The 21,597-nt window shown below is 58.0% G+C and overlaps 1 protein-coding gene across 1 annotated transcript in view; it reads right to left on the reverse strand.

The window, feature by feature from the left end:
- Positions 1-21,597, reverse strand: part of NTRK3 (neurotrophic receptor tyrosine kinase 3) — a 223,917-nt gene that overhangs the window by 176,052 nt on the left and 26,268 nt on the right. Inside the window, exons 3-4 of the mRNA XM_054713393.1 lie at positions 8,898-8,972; positions 8,180-8,251 (exon numbers count right to left, since the gene is read on the reverse strand). Of these exons, the coding sequence (XP_054569368.1) occupies positions 8,180-8,251; positions 8,898-8,972 (147 nt within the window). The remainder of the gene's footprint in view (positions 1-8,179; positions 8,252-8,897; positions 8,973-21,597) is intronic.

The following is a 21,597-nucleotide window of genomic DNA, read 5'->3' on the forward strand; positions in this document are numbered from 1 at the left end:
GAGATGAGACAAGCATCGTATCTCGTGGTATGTGGACCCAGAGCTGACACCCACCTCACGTGGTTCCACGTAGATTCTTCTGCGGCTGCGTGAGGGTGGAGGTAAACTGGGGGTGAGAGGCCATTTGTCTATGAGACAGGGCCCTTTCTTAAAATATTTTTTATTGATTTCAGAGAGGAAGGGAGAGGGAGAGAGCGAGAGAAACATCCGTGATGAGAGAGAATCATGGATCGGCTGCCTCCTGCACGCCCCACACTGGGGATCGAGTCCACAACCCAGGCATGTGCCCTGACCAGGAATCAAACCATGACCTCCTGGTTCATAGGTCGATGCTCAACCACGGAGCCACGCCAGCCAGGCGAGACAAAACCCTTTGAATGGAGACTCTGGGAAATGAGAGGGAAGAGCACGTGGGTGCTGGGGCCTGGGCTGGCGCTCGCAGGTGACCGTGCCCATGAGGGTTTGTGGCCGGGTCTCTGCTCACAGTCCTTTTCACAGAGGGAAGGCACGGTTGCTCAATGAACGCATGCAGGTACGTTTCACCCAATGGCATGAATTTCACACGCCAAGCACTGAGCATGGTGCCAACCTCAACCAGTTCTTTCTTATACCAGCATGACCGCGACTGACCTCAACTTAATTTAAAACCTGGAGCTTTGAATACAAGTGCAAACAATTAATTAACTTGCTAATCATTTTCGCCTGCTATGGGGACTTTTTTCAGAATCATTAATGACAATCGCGTGAAGAAAATTGGGATACAGAAGTAATTTTCTGGGAAATATCACTTACGAGTGCCTGTCAGGAACTAATCACTATATGCTTTAAAGGTATTAGGCCCCTGAACTTCCCCAACAACCTTTTATGGCTCATGTTCTTGTTATGATTTGTTCTCATTTTAAAGATAAAGAATACAAGGCTTAGGGGTCAGGCAACTAGTTCAAGGTCACGAAGCTGGTAATGGTAAAATAGGGCCTGAATCACTGTGTCTCATTCCAGAATCCACACGCTTAGCTCACTACTACGTGTACACACACACACGCACATGCACACATGCACACGCACACACGCACATGCACACACGCACAGGCCAGGTGTGCAGAGCTCCGGCTGGGACTCTGCTTTGCACATGCAAGGGAAAGCTTTGTCCCCCTCTGACTGTTCCTGCGAGAACGCACGTGACAGGGGGACAGCAGGAGCCGAGCAGGCAGAGTGATAGGCAGAGCGAGCCCTGGACGGCAGACCCCAGAGCTCTGCCTGGAAGAAAGAACGCCGCTCCGGTGCAGGTCCCTTCCCAGCCCCGTGGACCCGACAGTCCCTGTGGGGGGCGACCCAAGTCTTAAACCACAGCCCTCGTTCCCTGTGCCCGGGCCTGGGGGGACGGGGCTGGAGGAGCAGGCCTTCCTCCCATCCTCTCCCTGGCTGTATCTGGATCCCACGGGCGGACAGGCAGAAGCAGGCCCCTGGCCGCCACATGGCCTCGGCTCGTCTAGCATGCCACCTGCCCTGAAGGACAGAGGGCAGCCGCCGGCAGTGCCAAGGATGCTGGAGAGAAGGTAAGGGGTAGCCAGAGCTTGGGCACCTCTCCAGGGAGCTGTTCACAGCCCACCTGTCCAGGGCGCTCCCCGAGCTCTGGCCATGGTGCTGAATCCCCAGGGCGCTGGTCCTTAGTCATAAGAGGGAAAGGTCAGTGGACTCGCACAGCTGCACACCACACGGTGACCACCCCATCCTATGTCCCCATACACTGCCCCAAAGAGACGCATGCACTCATCTCAGAGGTGCTCAGGGGGGCCTAACAGGTGCCTGACATGTTCTAGGCACATCAATGTGAGAGGACATCAGGACAACAAGAATAAGAAACTCCCTCGCCTGGCAGGCGTGGCTCAGTACTTGAGGGTTGATCTATGAACCAGGAGGTCACAGTTCGATTCCCAGTCAGGGCACATGCCCGGGTTGCAGGCTCCATCACCAGTAGGGGGCGTGCAGGAGGCAGCCAACTGATGATTCACTCTCATCATTGATGTTTCTCTCTCTCTCTCCCCTTCCTCTCTGAAATCAACAAAAATGTATTTTTTTTAAAAGAAACTCCCTAAAATTCTGATGTGGCCCTGCACTACAGAAGGGACCAGACCACATATCTGTAAAGAACCCGCCGTGTGCCAGACCTTCACGTGTTGTATCTCAGCCAAGTCCCAAACAGGCCTAAGAGGGCGGTGGTTTTCTCGCCACAGGAGAGACTCAGCTCAGAGCTGGGACGCCGTGCGTTACCCAGGTCTCGCAGCTGCTCTGCCGTCCTGCTGGGGAAGGTGCCCGCCTGCCTGACTCCACTATTTGTGACCTCGAGTTCAACACTGTGCCTCTTCTCAATGCTCCACCAAGTCAGGGGAGTGGGCAGGGCAAGACATCCTAGCACAGCCCCAGGGGATGAAATCACGTGACAAATGCCACTGCCGATCTCTGAAAAGTACGTCCAGTCACAGCCAGCGTTCACCTGAGGTCCGAGCAGAGACCACACCAAAGAGAGAGACAGAGGACGAGGAGGAAGAGTGGGGGGGGGGAGGGGGAGAGAGGGAAGACAGAGCGCTGCTGGGGATCAGGGCTGGGAATGCGATTATTAATATTCTAAGTGGAGCCCGCCGCTTAAGCTGTATTTAAGAACAAGCCCGACTGCATAATTACAAAGCCTTAATTTGTTTTCTTTTCTGCACAATAAATTAGGAGCCCACCGTTGTTCTGTGCGAGCACCGCTCACGCAAACCTGGGCATCGGCTGCTGATTGAAGATGGACAGCTGTCACGCGGAGCGGCAGCCCCACTGCCGTCTGGGGTGGGGGGGTGAGCCGCCTGCCCCCTGGGGCACAGCTGGGCGCACCAGATGTGGGAAAGGACAGGAGGACCAGGTGTCCTCTCGTGGTGCAGGTGGGTGGGTCCCTGTCACACTGTAGAGTAACCGCCTCTGCTCTCCAACCCAGAACGTGGCGACAGGTGGTCCCTGAGGCCCCTCAGGACCAAGGCCAGCAGCCCCAAGAGGCCAGGGGTTAAGTGGGGAATGAGAGAGACGTGCGAAAATCCATCAAGAAGGAACAAGGGGGAGACGGAGGCTGCCAGCCTGCTAAGGAATGGAGAGGGACAGAAATTAATGATGACCCAAAATAGCCAGGGACTAATCTCATTTTCTAAACTGTCCCTAACAGGAACAAAGGAGAAGAGGGATGTGGACAGATGGGAAGTAATGAAGCCTCGGGGCAGGGTGGGGGGGAGAAAAGAAAATCGACTGAGAATAAACAAAGCTGGAAAACACGGGCACGTGGTCTAACCTCCAAGGCCAGGAGACACGCAGCCGGAGGCTACAGTGCTTACTCGGCATTAGACCGAGTTTCTGGAAGGCAAGGCTGACAAGATCATAACCAAACTTTCAAGTTCAGTCCGTGCCCGGCCGGTGTGGCTCACTGCTTGAGCGTCGACCCAGGAACCAGGAGGTCAGGGTTCCATTCCCGATCAGGGCACAGGCCCGGGTTTCGGGATCCATCCCCCAGTAGGGGGCGTGCAGGCAGCAGCTGATCCATGATTCTCTCTCCTCATGGATCTCTCTCTCTCTCTCTCTCTCTCTCTCTCCTCTCTCTCTCTCTCCCCCCTCTCCTCTCTGAAAGCAATAAAAAGTATTTTTTTTTTTTAAAAAAGAACAAAATAGCAATAACAACTAACACACACTGGGCTCTAGTTGTGGGCCAGGCTTCTTCCCAGTGCTTCACAGGCATTAGCTACTTCCTCTGGCTAACGACCGTACTATCCCATTTTCCAAAGGAGGACATTAAGGCCCAGATATGCACATACGTTAAGTAACTCGGCCAGGATGTACAGGGAGGTGGTAGGGCCAGAATTTAAACTCGGGCAGTGTGGTTCAAGAGCGCAAAGCCAGCACAGTGGTCGATGGGATGCCGTCAGAGGCCGCAGCGCGGGCACCGGGTCTGACGGCTGGTGAGCAGGTGGAGCGATGCGAGCAGAAGGCTCCAGGAGACCAGCTGCCTCCGCGGCACATGTTCGTGTGACATTTCAGCAGAGCGATGCTGCCGTGTGCCTGTCCCACTTGTCGTGCTATAGGATCAGCGCTGTAAGTCAATGCTGGGCATAAGACACCTGCCCATATGTCCTTTCTTTCAAACAGGACTGCGCCTTCCTGCCCTCCCAGAAGTCTGAGGGGCTGGGCTAGGCAGGGCCCAGGAAGTCACGAGGGCGACATGGTGGAAGGAGTGTCCAAAGACAGCACTGCCCTGGCTGGGCGGCTCCATCGGCTGGAGCATCGTCCTGCACATCAAAGGTAACGGGTTCGAGTCCCGGTCAGGGTGTGTGTATACGGGAGGCAACTGATCAATTTCCCTTTCTTACATCGATGTTTCTCTCTCTCTCTCTCCCTCTTTTTCTCTCTATAAACAATCAATAAAACATATCCTTAGGTGAGGATTAAAAAAAAAATCCAGTGCCAAGACCTGAGTGTGAGACCCGGCCCCGCGCTTACCCGTGAGATCTTGTCAGAATTGCTCTCCACCCCGGACATCCATCCTGCCGCCCACAGAATGACCACGTTAGACTCGAGTCCCTCACACACTCAGCCCATCGCTCTGGACTGTGCGCCCTGTGCCGGCGTGTTTCTGGGCGCTGGAGCGAGCGGTGACCATCACAAAGGCCCGCTCTCTGGGAGTTCACCTCCTCCCGGGGGGACAGAGTGTGAACAACTAAGGAACTTCGAGATGCTGGCAGCCCGTCCACAGCAATAAGGGCTGGGGGACGAGGAAGCCACATGAGGGGATGAAGAGCGACAGGAGGAAGGAGAGTGCCATGAAGACTGGGGGGGCAGAGGGTCTTGCTCAGAAGGTGGCAGCCAAGTGAAGGATGAGAAAGCGCCAACCACCTGCGAGCACAGGGCTCCGAGGGGCTGAGGGGCTGAGAGAGCCCCCAGGCCCAGCAGGGAGCCGGGGCGGAGGGCAGGGAGGCGGGACAGGGGAACCAGGCACGCCCGCCTTCTCCTGTGGCCATGCGGAGGGCGCAGCTTCCATCCTAAGGAAAGCAGGAAGCAGTTAGAGGGCTGTGTGTGCGGAGTGGCACGACTGACTTTATGTATTTAAAATTTCACTCTGGAAACTGTGCCAGGATGAATGTAAGGGACAAAAGTGGAGGGAAGAGAGCCCCCGGGAAGCCGTCACCATGGAGCCAGCAGAGAGGACGCTGACGCAAACCAAGACGGCAGCATGGCGGGCAAGGGGCGTGATGGGCGCAGCATCTCAGGGACGGGGTGAATTAAACGGTGGGAGGGGCGCAGGTGAAGGGTTAACAAGAAACCCTGAGGGAAAGCAGGTGGGAGTGAGGTCGTGACCTTGAATCAAGACTTGTTTGGGCCAAGTTGAGCGTGACATTGTGGATGTCAGGAGGGAAGTTTACCGAGAGTCTAAAGGGCGGGTGGGGGCAGGGACGGGCTGTGCACTCGGGAGGCTGACTCCGAGCCCCTTCCAGCTTCCTCTACCTATGAAGTCAGAGGCCAGTGAGCGGCACGAAGTCATCACTGCCTTAAGCGCTTCCTAATGGCCGTCCTGGTTGAGGGGAGAGCAATCCCCTCAAACTCATGACCTTCACCAGCTTCCCAAGGTCACGCAGCAGGACGCAGAAGATACAGGATTTGAACCCTGACCTTTCCAGCTCAGAGCCCACGCGCCTGCCTGTGAGCTGCACAGAGTTCGATGGCTGTGTCCTCCACGCGGAGCCGACGAGGGCACGTGGGGAAGCCGTGAGGGGACCGGTGTGCCGGGGGACGATCCCTCTGAGACGTGGAGGGAGGTCTCTGCGCAGAGGCAAGGGGCAGGGGGACGCAAACACCCACTAATGTAACCACCATCCACTGTCCTGGGGCCCAGGATGAGGGTGCTTCAAGGAGAAAAGAGCTGAGTGATGTACAACACGTAACCAATCAGTCTCACTGTGTCTCCATCCGGGGAATCTGAGGGAAACTGTCGCCTTCATGTCCCGAAAGGGCTGGGACTCCAGCCCCTTCCCCTCCCTCCGCCCAGTGTCGCTGACTTAACGGTGCCGAAATCAGGACACCCTCCCCTCCTCACCCGTCACACGCCCACAGCTGAAGATCAAGGTCACGTTTGCCCGAGACAGAGAAATGGCTTAAAAGGCACCCAGAGCGTCTTCTGGTGAAACAAGAACCTGAACACGAGAGAGACCCGGCACCACAACTCCGAGGGAGGAGAGAGTTATTTTGGCTGCTGGACTCTTACGTTACATATTCTTGGAAATAAGTGGGCCAGAGGCTAACGCTCAGAAATCTTCTATAATAAAGATATCCAGGCTGCAATGCGACTGTGGTTACAGCGTTTGACCTGAATAGGGGAAGAAAGAAATCCTGCTATCTCAACAGAGCTGTCTGAGGATGGCTGGCGCTAAATCCCCTGGGAAATCTCCCTCTCTCTGTCTCTCTCTCTCTTGCTCTCGCTCTCTCACTCTGGCTCTTACTCTCTCCACTCACCAGAATTACTGTGCAAACTAGAGAGAGACAAAGCACGCCTAGAGGCCAAGTCCTGGCTGTTCCACTAACAGCTACTCAGCCTTGAGGGAAGTCAGGGATGCCTTGCAAACCCCGACGTTCTCATCTGTGAAGTGGGCACAGCAGAACCCGGTCCTCCGTTACTGTGAGGAGTGAGGGTGACTTTGCAAAAGCACCAGCACAGTCCTGGGCACCCCGTGAATCCTTAACCAATGTGAGCCTTCCCCTCCTCTCTTCTGATGCCAGCCTTTTTTAACGCAATTTTCTAAATATCTTAGTAACTTTTTGGAAAAAATGCTTCCCCTTCTGGCCCAGGATGAAGAGCAGAAAGACCTCTGGGAAGAGAATCAGAAAGACCTCTGATCAGAGAATCAGAGGAGCAACCTACTTCTGCTCCTTACAAATCAGGTCCCGGGGGCTGTAAATGAGGCTGCACCACACTCCTCCACCCAGGATCCTACCGGCATTAAATGAGATCATGTAGGAGAAAGCATGGGGGAACCATGAGGTGCTCTTCAGGTGAAAGAAAATACCCTCCTGTGAGTGCAGTTCAGCGACATCACTTCAGGCAACCCCAGACTGGAGACCCAGGCAGTGCGTGAGCCAGGCCAGAGGGAACACGCCCCGACCAGGAAGGGCTGAGCCAGCTGCAGAGTCGGGCAGGAGGACTCGGCCGACAACCCAAGGTCAACAGTGTTGGTAGACGTGGTCCAGGAGAAAACAGGGCCCAGGGTTGGGCAGACTTCCCAGGTCCATCAGTACCGAGTCCCAGCAGACACCCTGACCCCAGAGCCTGGGGACCTCGCAAAGCCCACCAGCCTGTCACTCACCACCCAGCAGAGGGCAGATCACCCCCAAAGAAACGGTGGGTCACTGTCTGGGACCTCAGGGTAAGTCAAAGGCGTCCCGGTGCAACCGACTTCAGAGGCACCCGTTACCCAGGATGCAGCCCGGCTCCCTCTTCTATGGCCCCTGGAAACGTGACAGCCCCAAAGCCCTCCCGATTCCCCTGAGAGCTGCAGGTGACACAATGTTAGAAGGCTCAGGGGCATAAGCAGCCAGCCACTGCCCCAGCGGGGACAGAGCTCCCCCTCACCTCCCGCCCCCCCATGTTGAGGGCTGCTCTCCTGCAGCGTGACCCTGGCGTCCACGTGGCATCTGCCCACAGCAGGCTTGTGTGGCCTATGGGGTTGAGTGGTTTTACTTTTAGTTGCCAGGGTTTAAACTGAGAGGTTTTACTAGACCTCCAGCTCTTCTTGGGAAAATAAAATAAAAATCAGCACATCTGGCAGCAGGAAGTCCCGCCTCCCAGCGCAGCCATCAGCTGGGAGCTTTGTGGCTCCCTTAGAAGGGACACGTGGTCCCCACCTGCACCTGCACTGTCCCCACCGGGCACGCTGCAGGCACTGGCTCAGTGGCCTCTGTGTGGCTCAGTACGAACAGGGAGGCTTGTCAGAGGTCAGAAGCGCGTCCCCTGGGCTGTTTTGCATGAACCTCAGGTCCCCTATAAACTAAACACCCAGAACAGCTGGCCCCAGGCCCCCTTCGGGCCATGGCCATGCCTCCGGCTGCAAAGCATGCACCTCAGGCGAGTCCCACCGCAGGGGCTCCAGGGCCAGGACCCCGCTCTACTCACATGTAGCGCAGATGGGGGTTCTTGGCAAAGGCTCTGGGCTGGATGCTCCGAAGTCCTGAGTTCTTGATGGTCCTGGAGGGAGAAAGAGGGTCACAGAGCTCAGGGGACAGAGGGACATCCACTGCGGGCTGAGGGCGACAGGAGGCCAGGCCCGGACCTGCAGCCGCCCCGCTGAAGTGAACTCACTTCACCACCGGTGCCACTGGGCACCACGGGGCACCGATGATGCCCACTGGGGGTGCCAAGTGAGGGATATCCGGGCTCACACCCCATGGGACCCGGGGGGATGGTTCGGGATGTGGGTGGGCAGTGCGGGCAGCTGTCCTCTTCCCAGACTGGCAGGTGCATGAGAACGGGGCTCCCCGTTGGGGCCTCCCCTCCACCCCGAATCCCCCAGCCACCAGCACTGAAGTCCTGAGGAGGAGGCCGGGGAACTTCATGCTCCATGGGGCCCGTTAGCCCCGCAGAGGGTCCTGCCTTGACACCTGAGCCACAGGGGAGATGTCCCGCAGGCCCCTGGCCTCTGCAGGCCCAGTGCAATGTGGATGCGTGAGGGGCTGGCCTTTCAAGCCCCTGAGTTCCCTGAGTGGGCGGTGCCACCTCCACTGACAGAGGAACCCCGGGAAGTGCAGACAGCGCCCTAACTTGCCCAGGAGGCAGACGGGCAGTCCCTCCCCCCCCCGCACCCCTGAGGCCCCGGGGCCTGGCGCGCACTCACAGCTTCTGCAGGCCCGTGTAGAGCTCCATGTCCACGGCGTTGAGCGTGTGCAGGCCGCGCCAGTTCTCTATGTGTCTATGAAGGAAAAGCGGTGTCAGGTCAGCGGAGGGGCCACGGAAAGGCGCTGGCTCGAGAGCCAGAGGAACCTGGGTGCAGATCCCATATGGGTCCTACACAGGCTGGGCCACACCTGCCAGGCAGTTTTCAATCCCGAGATGCCTCAGGAGGCTAGGCAGAGTCCATGCCCATATACCCTCCTTGGATCCGACTTTCCCATCAGTGGCCCCGAAGTGCAGGGAGGTGACAGCTCACCCCGGGACACCCAGGCCCGAGAAGTGGCAGCCACCTTCCCCAGACGTCGCCTCCCTGCCCCACCACCCGTGGCCCTGCCATCTGCCGCCACGTGCAGCCAGAGCCAGGAAGGCTGCGGGCAGTGGCCGGGCCGCGGGAAGCGTTTCAGAGCCGCGGTGACAAGGTATGCCGAGGGCCCGCGGTGTCGCGCATTCTCTCGGGGCCCCTGCTGAGCAGCCAGACACACGGGCATCTGCTGGGGCCTTGGACCAGGTGGCCAGCTCGGTGTTCAACTCCAAGGCCAAAGGCTTCTCTTGGAAGCTTGCAGCCCCCGGCAGCTGACTTGACCTGATGCCAGCAGGGTGAGGACCCAGCTCCATGTCTGATGAAAAGGCGGGCCTGGAGGAGAAGGCCCTGTGCCAGCCCGTCCCCCACCAGCGTATCCGCCGGGCCGTCGGCTCACGTGGACGACAAGCGGACCGCAGCGTGCCCGCGGATGCGCATTCATTCATCCATCCATTCACGGGACCCAGCTTCTGGGGACAGACACCCAGGTCCGGGGCAGACACGCCCAAACCACACGTGGGCCCTTCACACCCCTTGGGGATGAGCTAGGGCACCGGGAGATATTAATGGCCACGTCCACAGAAAATACAACGTCCCCTTGTGCTAGAATAAACCCCGCCGTGCTTCCGTGCCAAAGCGTCCTACCTCCGGTTTGTCCTGAGCCAACATGGAAATGAATTGGCAACCTCCACGCACAGGAAAATTAGATGGCGCAGACTGTGTGACCCATATTTTAATTAAAAACACGTCATGTGGATACGTTTCAGTTGTTCATAACGCCGACGGCTGAGTCCTACGCGTAGAAACACCAGGGGACTAAGGCTGCTGGGAAGGCCCAGGAAAGGGCACAGCACCCTACACCTGACAGAATGTCCCTGGTCACCAGGGGTCAGCGGGAGGGGCGGAGAAGTCCTGCCTCCAGCTGCGCAGGCCGGCGCCGCCTCCTCTCCGCCTCTGCCCGCTCCGCCCTCGCCGTCAGATGGCAGCGATCTCACTGTCGTGTCTCACTGCTGTGCCCGAGCTGCCTGGTAACCGACTTCCCAGACAGCTAACCTTCACCGCAAAGCCCGTGTGCTCAGCTTCCTCGCTGGGTGCTCTTTCTCAGCCCTAAAATGCACGTGCACCTCCTTGACTTCTCAAGCAGGGCAGGCAGAAGGCGGCGTACATTTTCTTTTCTTTTTAAATATATTTTTATTGATTTCAGAGAGGAAGGGAGAGGAAGAGGGAGAGAGAAACATTAATGATGAGAGAGAATCATGGATCAGCTGCCTCCTGCACGCCCCCTCCTGGGGATCCAGCTCGCAAGCCAGGCATGTGGCCTGACCGAGAATTGAACCGTGACCTCCAGGTTCATAGATCGACACTCGACCACGCCGGTTGAGCGTCATTTTCTTGATGATCCTGGGTGACCATAACCAACCTAACTAGCTTGCTGAACTGTGACAGTGTCCCCCGAATATGTGCCCCACCCAAGACGGCCCCACCCTGAGCTAATTCCTGAAGCTGAGGCTCCCGCATCCCTGTCCAGTGGTGTTCTGGCGCTTTCTTTGCTGTCAGGTTGTGGGCCATCACCCCCTTGAACACCTGCTGGAGGGCCCCTCCCCCTTCCAAGGTGCCTTAGCCAATCCGCTCTGCAGCCCCTGGGAGCAGAGAGGTTAGGAGTGAGCACCCTTGGGGGTGGGCTGACCTGGACGAGACCCCCGCTCTGAACTGAGAAGCCGCTGGGCCGGTTGCTCCAGCCCCTCCTGTCCTCAGTTTCCTCCTGGGAAGCCCAGATGCCGTGAGGACTGGCCGAGGCGGTGCCCGCGCCCTCCCTCCAGGATCGGTGCCCAGCACCAGCGCAGTGAGCAGCTGGTTCCGTTACTGTGGCGGGAACTCTGTGTTCAGTGAGAATAAAGAGAAGCTGAACGGGGTGGAAGGGGATATGAGGAGATACACACACACACACACGTGGGTAGGGTTTGCCCTTGCTTCTCGCCCCCTTTCTGATTGAGGTTGCCGGGTAAGTGAAGTCTTCTGGGGGGGAGTGTCCTCATCCCCACGCCCCTGGTGGCACCGCTAACACGCTGCCCCGGGGGCCGGCCTTGGAGCTGCGCCCTGGCAGGAGGCAGTGGGAACTGGCGCTCCGCACGTGGTTTTGGACATGAGCTTCCGTCCGCCCAGCACCGAACACTGAGCTTCGGGGAACAAGGCCGCGGACAGATGTCCCTTCTTTCCAGGCCGTTTGTCGCCCATCAGAACTGAGGTGCCCAGCCCCTCCTCACCCGAATCCTGCTCTGGGATGGAGACCCGCACGGAGGATGGAGTTGGTGCCTGGGGAAAGCAGCCTGGAATTCCACTTCCCAAATAACCAGTCAGCAATGGAGAGTGAGCGCGGGCACACACACACACACACACACACACACACGCATGCACGCACACAGAACATGCTGTGCATCTGACTTGGAAGCCTTGTGGGGCGATGAGGAAATTGATTTGTTATCCAGGCATATTATGTCTAGTGATCCAGACAGCAGCATTAGCTTTCAATTATCTGAGATGTTTAGCATTGTAAACAAACCGTCCGAGCAACAGCCCCGTGGAGCGCAGGCACCAGGGCGGCGGGGAAGCCAGGTCGGACCGCGCCAGCCCCGTCACCCGCGCTCCCTCCCCCAGAGCTAGGTGCCCGGCGCCCCCCTGGGGGGGCAGCTCCAGCGTGCCCACGCGTGAGCCACAGCTCCACCGGCACCTGCACGCCAGGACCACGTGAGCCCGTCCCCACCCGGGACCCCGGGGCGGCAGAAAGGAACATCGGTTTTTGCAGCGGACAGATGGAAGCCGGCGGCATCTGCGCGGCGTCCTGATCCAGCCCAGCGCACGTGCCAGGAGCCGGGGAGGTGTGTGCAAGGCCTGTGCTCTGTGGGGCTGAGCGGCCCGGTCTCCCCACAGGAACAAGGTCAGGGCACACCCCTCCAAACCCCCACAGACAGAAGGCCTAACTTCCAGGAGCGGCATTTCATCTGGGATTGGCCAGCGCCCTGGGGAGTCGGGCTGTCCGGCTCGGCCCCCAGCCTCTCAGTTCCTCTCCATTTGCCCCACGGCCACCTGAGTGGGCGGGCGGGCGGCCCCAGTGTGCACACACGGCACACCAGGGAGCACACCTCTCTCCTGAGCACCCGTCACCAGCTCACTGGCCTCCCCGCTCTCTCTCTCGTTAAGTCTCTACACCACAGCCATCGCCCTCTCCCCAGCTTAAAGCCTCGAACCACCCCCCTGGCTCCGACAATAAAATCCAACGCCAGGACTTGGCCCCAAGGTCCTGCATGAACGGCTCCCTCGGCCCTTCTGCCAGCACCTTCCCCTGGTTTCTGGGCCCGGCCACACTGGCCTGTGTTCTCCTCTTGAAACAGACCCGGCTTGCCCTAGCCGGTTTTGTTCAGTGGTTAGAGCCATGGCCTGCAGACTGAAGGGTCCCGGGTTCGATTCTGGTCAAGGGCATGTACCTCGGTTGCAAGCTTGATCCCCGGCCCTGGTCAGGGTGTGTGCAGGAGGCAGCCAATCGATGTCTCTCTCTCACATCGATGTTTCTCTCTGTCTCTCCTCCTCCTCCCTTCCACTCTCTCTAAAAATCTGTGGAAAATGCCCTCGGGGGAGGATTAACAAAAAACTATATATACCAGGCTTGCTCCCAACCCGAACGTCCACGGAACACCCTTCCCAGCTCCTTGTCATCCTCCACCTCACTCAAAGGTCACCTTCTCGGAGAAGCCTGCCCGACCCCGTGGGAGCCCTCCCCCTCCAGCTGCGCTCTGCACACGCCCCTGTTTATGTCCTTCACAGCCCTCACTAACCATCTGTAATTGCCTTATTGGATTATTTGATTACGTGTTTGTCGTCAGTGTCTGTGCACTGGAACGATGACGCATGGGGACGGGGACCGTATCTGTCTTGTTCACCACTCACTCATCTCCGATACGAGCGGCGACCCTGGGTTAAGTACGCCCCACGCTCTCCCCCTGCATGGTCCTCCCCCTGGTCCACCCAGAGCCCCGGTCAGGCCACACTGACACCTTGAACTTGGTATCAGAGAAGGGATGTGGCCCTGGGCACACCATTCAACATCCAATCAGGGAGTCACTGCAGAGCACAGCAATGCGGGGAGGACCCCAGAGGCCTTGCATGGCCCATGGGCCAGAGCTCAAGTGTCAGGAGTAGGGAGGTGGCTGAGCATCAACCCATGAACCAGGAGGTCTCGGTTCGATTCCCAGTCAGGGCACATGCCGGGTTGTGGACTCTTTCCCCAGTGGGAGGTGGGCGGGAGGCAGCCAATCAATGATTCTCTGTCATCATTGATGTTTCTCTCTCTCCCTCCCTTCCTCTCTCTGAAATCAACTTTAAAAAAAGACCGGGCGTGTGGGGTTGGAGCGATGAGGCCTGAACCACGTGGATCGTAAAACCTCCAGCCCCTACGAGGTGTCGCACGCAGCCTTTGAAGCAGGAGAGAGCAGGGCTTTGATGAGGAGCAGAAGCAGCCTGAGGCAGGAGGGTCCCTTTCTCCCCAGTGGCCTCAGAGGAGACGGTCTGGGCACGAGGAGTCTGGTCCAGGCCAGAGCAGCTGGCCTGAAAGGGATCCAACTTTGCAAGCTCCGTGCCTAAGATCAGCTGGCCCCCGGGTCCCCAGAGTGCTGGCCTTCGGGTGGCCAATTTCCTTAGGAAAATATGAAATGGCCAGGCCACCCTTTACTGAATTATAAAGCACTTATCACTTCTTTAATCACTACCAGCCTGGAGCACGTAATTCACTCAACATGGAAGTTCCAGAGGCGACCTGCTAAGTGAGCATTAAGCTCAAGTGCGTTGCGTAAAGCCTTACCGAGGCAATATTTTCCCCTATTAAACGGGCAGATTTCCTCACTGCGACTCTGCCTCTAGTTAATGCGGGAAAGTCGCTCCAAGGTCACTGTCGGAGGGTCATTCCAGGTCACGGGGGGGAAGGGCAGTCCTTGACTTTGCAGGAATAATTATCCTTGGAACCTGAGGGTGTCAGAGCGATTCGTCAAGGTAACTATCAGAGAGACAAGATCGCATGGGTGGTGCTGGTGCCCCCTGCACAGCAAGCAGGACATGACAAGCCGCAGGGAAGAGAGAGGCCCCGGGATGGAGGAGGAAGGCAGGCGGGCAGGGCTGGGAGGCTGCAGGGAGCGAGGCGGGGTCCCTCAGAGACGTCAGCACTGGGCTCACATCGGAGGCATAAAGGAGGGCACACTAGCATTCGCCCTCGCAATTCCAGCCCCGGGACGCCTTGGGGTTCCAAAGGGCACCACTGAGGGGGCTGTGAGCCGGTCTCCCTCGCTCCATGAAGGCAACGCAGGGTTTTTCCTTGCGAGCCTCTCCTTGCTCCCGCGTGGTGAGCAGTTTCCTCTCCTCGGGCGATAGATGGTCTGCTCTCTTCCCCACACTCTCTCTCCTGGAAGGATTCTCTCCAGTCACATGCCCTCAATTACTGCCTAATTGGAGACTAATCCAGGTTCCTCGGTTCTACCCTTGCCACCTCACCTCTCCCAGTCCCGCAGGCTGCACTCTCACAACAGGCGTCCCCGGAGTCCTGATACAGAGCAGCTCGCTCGAACCCCCCCACCCCACCCCATCCCGCCCCGAACTCTCCCAACTACCTCGGCTGAAACACTGCAGTTGGGATGGTCAGCAGATTGCAACTTTGTGCAACAGCAGTGGGATGGCGAGAGCTAACACAGATTTCTGTCTTTATAAGGTGTGTGGGGCTGAGCAACAAAGAGATCAGTGATTGATTGGTGATGTCTGCCAGGGGCGCATCTGCAGCATCACCACGTCAGTGCCATGTGTTAACCGTATCTGCCCAAGAGCCTTCCTGACCCACCTGTCCCTGTCCCTCTCTGATCCAAGCCCTACCAATCACTTCTCCGTGGTATCTCCAGACGCTCTCATCTTTCCATTTCTACAGCCCCTTCCTAACCTGTTCGAGACTCTGCTTTCACAGCAGCGACGACTTTGAACACGTCCCTGGCAGGCTCAGGAACCCCCGGTGGTGAACAAAAGACTGCCAGGCCAAACCGAAACTTCTTTCAGAAGCCATCAAGCCCCGCAGGGAAAGTGGTGAGCGACCAGTGCCACGAGGTAAAGCGCCACAGCCCTTTGAAGGCAGAGCGACTTTTCCTCTGAGCCCCGCGTCCAGCCCTCCCACCACGGAACCGCTGCCCTGCGGCTCGATCCAGACCGCAGCTGACGGGAGGGAGGAGCAGGCGGGACGGTGCGAAGAGCTTCTGTGACCATCACCCCGACACCCTCCTGTCACTGAAACGAAAAAGTCAAGCTGCTCTGGGGAGGCGCTCATGCCGACAGAGAAACCAGCCTGCAGACCCTCTCCTCCCGCCTCCTCCCTCGGCTTCTGGAAGCAGTCCGTGCAGGAAAAGTGTGGGCTTGGAGGCCCCGGCATGTGCCCTGACCGGGAATCGAACCGTGACCTCCTGGTTCCTAGGCTGATGCTCAACCGCTGAGCCACGCCGGCCGGGCTAGCTGAATCTTTTTGTAATAAGCTGGTCATCGCGTAAATAAACTGCTTCCTGAGTTCTGTCATCTGTTCTAGCAAATTACCAAGCCCGAGGAAGGGGTCCCGGGAACCTCCGACCTGCAGCCGACAACCCGTCCTTGTGACGGGCATGGAGGGGAGGGCGCAGTCTTGCGGGGCTGGGCCTTAACTGTGGGTCTGGCACTAACTCAAGGTAGACAGATAGTGTCAGACCTGAATCGAATGGTAGGGCACCCACTTGGTGTCCACAGAACATTGGAGAACTGGTTGGTTTGGGGGAAACCCCACCCATCTGGTGGCCGAGAAGTATTGCGAGTAGAAGAGAGAGAGAGAGAGAAGGGGCATGTGCCGTTCGCACAGATGCTGCAATGGGCAGGGACCGAAGTCAGGAACGGGCCCTCCACGGCCAGGACAGAGACCGGCCTGCAGTGGCCTGGCCAAGGCTGAGGCTGCGTGTAGCCTCAGACGCCTTGTCCAGCTCCACCACTGCCTCCTCCTCCCATGGAGCCCAGCCTGCACCGTGCCCGCAGCTGTCCTCCCTGCCAGCCCCGGGTGCCCCGGGAATGCTGGGGGGCTGCACCCCTCCTTGGGGGCTCTGATATGCCACACCTGCCTCCCTCCACCAAGTGTTCACCAGCCCAGCCCCACCCTCTGGTTACGGGGGAAGTTGTCGCTGTGGCTGCTGAGGGAGGGATGGGACCCTGTCACCTGTGTTCAGGCACTGTTTGCCTGGCGTCCCTGGGGAGAGCGTAAATTCCGAAACATCCTTCATAATGGCCCCAAGGCCATTAGCATAACTTGTATTACAGGATATTGTTATCTTTGTTCATTGTTCTGTTTTATTGTTAGTTACTGTTAGTCTCTTACTGTGCCTACCTTCTAAATTAAACTTTATCATAGGAATGTATGAATAGCAAAAAGCACCATACACACACACACACACACACACACACACACACGCTGAGTGGCCAGATTATTAAGATCTCTGAACGCATAATAATCTGGCCACTCAGTGTATATTCTGTATAATAAAAGGCTATTATGCAAATTGTCCCCTTGACCAGGAGTTCGACCAGCAGGCAAGCCGGCCAACTGCCCATGTCCCCACCCCCTGGCCAGGCTGGCCGGACCCCACCCATGCACGAATTCATGCACCAGGCCTCTAATACACACACACACACACACACACACACACACACTCACACACACTCACACACACACACACATACACACTGAGTGGCCAGATTATTATGCGTTCACAGATCATCATAATCTGGCCACTCAGAGTGTGTGTGTGTGTGTGTGTGTGTGTGTATGTATATATGTGAGTTCGGTACTTTCGGGGTTTCAGGCAATCACTGGAGGAATTGGACTGGATCCCCAGTGGATAAGGGGGACCTACGATACACCAGGCTGGAATTTGCAAATCTCTTTGCATTGAAGCAGGTCCAGGTCCGGGGACTAGCATCCCCAAACACCTCGGGGGCTCCCCCCGCCTGCTGCGTGAGCCCCTCTTGGTCTTCCCTTCCTGCCCTCCAGGTCCTCTGTAATTCAAGTCCCCAGTGGGGAGGCGGGGCGCTGCTCCTCACCACCTCCTGCCTCTCAGCAGCCTTGCTGGGTTCTTCCCTCCGCCCTCCCCTGCCATCCCATCCCCCTGCTGCCTTCTCTCCCTCCCGCAGTCTCTCACCTCCTCTCCCAGCCAGCCGACCTGCGCCTTCTGAAGTCATAGTTGGCGGCGATGACAGAGGCTCGTGCTCTACAGCAGAACCTCAGAGAACCCGAGTGAGTCAGTGCTTCCGAAGCCGTCGGCGCTCGGAGACCTCGTCTGCACTGCTGTTTGGGGGAGTTACAGGCGAAAGGGGCCCTTTGATGCCAAGAGATTCATTCATGCTCACTGTCAACGTGTGGCCAGCCGGGCCCCAGACCTGTCCCTAGAAGTCCTCCAGGGCCACCTCTGTCTCTGGCGCCGCTCCTCCTGAGAGGGTGCCGCCCAAGGGAGCATCCACGTGTGCAGTGTGGCTCCCAGCTGCAGGTCCCTTACGTCCCCCAGGCCTGGTCTCAGCACGGAGGTGAGAGACAGAACCTCCAAGGCCCAAGCCAAAACGGTCCAGACAGAGCCTTCCCGGTCCCGCCGGAAGCAAGCGCAGACGGTGAGTAGGAAAACGCTCAGGCAGGGGCTGGTGCGACCCTGCGGGCCTCCCGGGGCAGGCGCTACGGGCCCCCTCCTCTTTCCTGTGACTGACCTCAGGGGCATGTGCTGGGCCAGGGCCTGGGGTCCTCATGGCGGGTCGGCTGCCTACTGCGGACAGGAGAAAGGTGTGCGCAGAACAAGGCCAATCCGAACGCATCGTGTCTGTCCCTGGCGGGCGCCCTTCGGAAGGCCCCCCGGAGCAGCCAGGACGAGGTACCCACCAGAGTCCAATCGGAAAGTGGAGCCCACGCACTATACATGACCGAGGAAACTGCCGGGCACACAGAGATCTGCTGGAATCGCTGAAAAACCAAGCAGAACCTCACTGCAACCCAGAGATCAGCAACAGCAGGAAGCCCAGGGGCCAGAGGGACGGAAGGGGGAGGTGGTGGAGCCCCGAAGCTCAGGGTCACAGCTGGTGGCGGGAGGGAGCTGGCAGCGGGCACTGCCCAGCAGGAGCGGGAGCTACTCAGACAGACAGCCGTCGCTGTAAAGACTTGCCAACACCCAGAATCAGACCCAGACCTGGAAATCCCTGTAAGTTCATCTCAGTCAAGTTCATGAGAAAGCCCAGGCCTGCCCTCACAGCAGCCAGCACCATCATTTGTTTACCAATGGGGCGTGAAGTTCATGCTGAGATTGTGGCCAAGGACTTGCCTTTGACCCAAGAGTGGGCACCTGGGCCAGTGCCATCTCCAATGAGTGGCAGCTTTGAGCGAGGAGGGAGATACCCCTCCCGAGGCCGGGGCAGCCAGCACTTTTGCAGACCCCAACACCTCATTTTTATTCGAGTGGGTTTGTGCATCCACTCATTTTTGTTTTATTTCAATGCAATGTTTTCTCTTATTGAGATAAAATCCGCGTCATTTTAAAAGTGTATTGTTTAGTGGCATTTAGCACGGCTTCTACCTACCTCCAAAACATTCTCCTCACCCCAAAAAGAAACCATTGGGCCGTCACCCCTCAGCCAATCTTTCTTCCCCTGTGGATTTCCCTAATCCCGACACTTCATGTAAACAGAATCACACGTGTGTGATGTGTCTGCCTTACTTCACCCAGCATAATGTGCTTGGGGATCACCCATGTTGCAGCACGTGTCAGAAAGTCCTTCCTTGTGTGGCTGAGTAATAGCCCATTGTAGACGTACCACATTTTGTTTAACCACCCAACAGCTGCTCAACATCTGGGTCGTTTCCACCACTGGCTATTTTCAATGGCGCTGCTATGAACACTCACTGTCTGAATACCTATTTTCAATTTGGGGCGTCTATCCCCCAGAGTTCCACCCATGCTTAAAGGATTTGGGAGAACATATATGTAAACACGGGAATAATCTGACTCTTCTTAAAAGGGTGCAAAGGAGTATCTGTTCCCAGGAGCCCGAGATGAACTAATCTCCACGTCAGGCTCTGAACTGTGCCCGAGCTTCCCGGCAGCTGAGGTGAAAAGGGAAACATGATGTCGTCCGCAGAGATAAACATCAAGTCCAGAAAGGAACTGCAACATGGATCCCGGCATAAAAGAGTGCGTGTCGGGTTGTGGAAAACATATTCTCTTTCTGCAAGAGACCGCAACGTTCTCCAAACGAGAGGCTCTGTTTTCTTTCTAATCGGCTCCAGAATACGGATCGTGAACACACTTACTGTCATTCAGTCAAGTCAACTGGTGAGATGAAGCCAACTATGTCCGGCCCCGCACACTGCCTTCTCGGTGCTCCACCGAATACACGAACCACACGTGCGGCAGCCCCAAGAGAGAACGGACGACGTGCCCCCTGACACGCCAACAGCTCGCTCCCGCGCAGTCTCCGGTTTCTCTCTCGCGCGCGGGCGACGCAGACACTTTACGCTGCTGGTTACGGGAGAGCCTTCCGCTTAGGGAGACATGCAGGGGGGAGCGTGTGCAGCTGCGGGCTGACAGCTGCCTGTGTCAGCGCAGCCCCCACCCAACAACGTCACGACTGGGACCAGCCCGGCTGCTCGCTGCCCTGGCCGTCCCGTCTCCCTCATTCAGTTCTTCACTCTGCGTGCACACGCTCACGCCTGCCTGGCACGTCATTTACTCAGCCGCCCCCCGTCCCCCCCCACACACACTCAGTGCCAAAAGCTGCCTCCCTCGATGCTGATGCCGGGAGGGAGCCCTGGCTGAGAACTCCAGAGGGTCGAAGGCAGCTCTCAGCAGAGAGAGGCTGAGGCAGGGATGAAAGGTGGGAAGGAGCGGCCTGGGGACTTCGGGGAAGAGAGGCCAGGAGACGGAGGAGCTGATGCACAGACGCACAGGGGCAGGCTGTGGGAACCGGCTGTCAGAACCTGCTGTTGAATGGTTTTCTCGGGAGAAGGGCTGCCCTGGGTGAGGGTCCACAGGAAACGGCCCGAGGGGAAGTAAACAGGCCTTCGCGGCCACGGGTGCTGCTGGAGACAGACCCGGACTTGAACCCGGCCTCGGCCTCTCCCCAGCTCGGGACCGGTGCGCCTGGCTGGGTGCTTCTAGCCGGGATGCCCTCTGCGGATCCGGAGCCCATGCCGCTGCCAGCACTGCTCCGAGGACTAGCGGCGGGTCTGGCTAAGAAGCTGACGGGTACAAGGCAGTCAATAGTGGCCACGCAAGGAGGATTCTGAGATCCACCACTGAGCTGTCAGCCCGGCCCCCACCTGCCTACTCGCAGGCTCACAGCTGGGGGACCTGGGTCCCTGGGAGGTGGACCCCAGGCCACGTGTGACTGTGCGTCCGTGTGCCCCGCACCTGCACCTCAATGACATCCCTGCCAGCATCGGCCCTGTGTCTGCTCCCTGCACAGGGGACTGGATTTCACATCGACCCTGTGGGCTGAGGGGTGGAGGGGTGCCCGAGGCCTCCTCATTCTCACCTAAACCCTCCTGCGTGTAAGCCCGGCAGGTGCCCCATCCAGGCCTTTCTCCATCCCAGCGGCAAGGACGAGGAGCACCTAAGAGGGCAGGAGACCCCACCTGGTCTCTCTCAACACAGCCTGATGGCAGGCCCTAGCAACGGCCCTAGCAACCATGACAGGAGACGACCTCCTGGACACAGGCTAGATGGAAATACGTAAACAACCACCAACCATGTGCCGAGGAGGGGTGGGGGAGAGCCAGCAGCGCCCACCGGGGCCGGACGCCACGTGCCTGGGCACAGACAAACACCCATTAGCCAAGTCCAACTTCTCTTCTCAACATCAAAGCAAAGGAACCAACGGGAAAGGGACAGGGGGCCTGGACATCCATTTAACCGGCAGCAAACTAAGCTCAAACCTCCCCAGCCAGCTGTGTGGCTGTTGGGATATAAGTGTGCTGTGTGCCCCTGACCCAGGAGGCAGGGCCGAGAGGAGAAGCTGGGACTGCAGAGGCCACAGGAAAGCCACACATAAAAGCCCAGCCTGTCCCACCAAGAGGGACACTGGGACCTCAGAGACCCGTGCCAGCCCTCAATGGCACCTGCTGGGAAAAAAAAAATGCCACCCAGCCCAGCCAGTGTGGCTCAATGGTTGAATGTCGACCTATGAACCAGGAGGTCACAGTTCGATTACTGGTCGATGCCCAGGGTTGCAGGTTTGACCCCCCCAGTGTGGGGCATGCAAGAGTCAGCCAATCAAT

Source organism: Eptesicus fuscus, chromosome 25 (genome assembly GCF_027574615.1).
Source record: "Eptesicus fuscus isolate TK198812 chromosome 25, DD_ASM_mEF_20220401, whole genome shotgun sequence".
Lineage (NCBI taxonomy): Eukaryota > Metazoa > Chordata > Mammalia > Chiroptera > Vespertilionidae > Eptesicus > Eptesicus fuscus.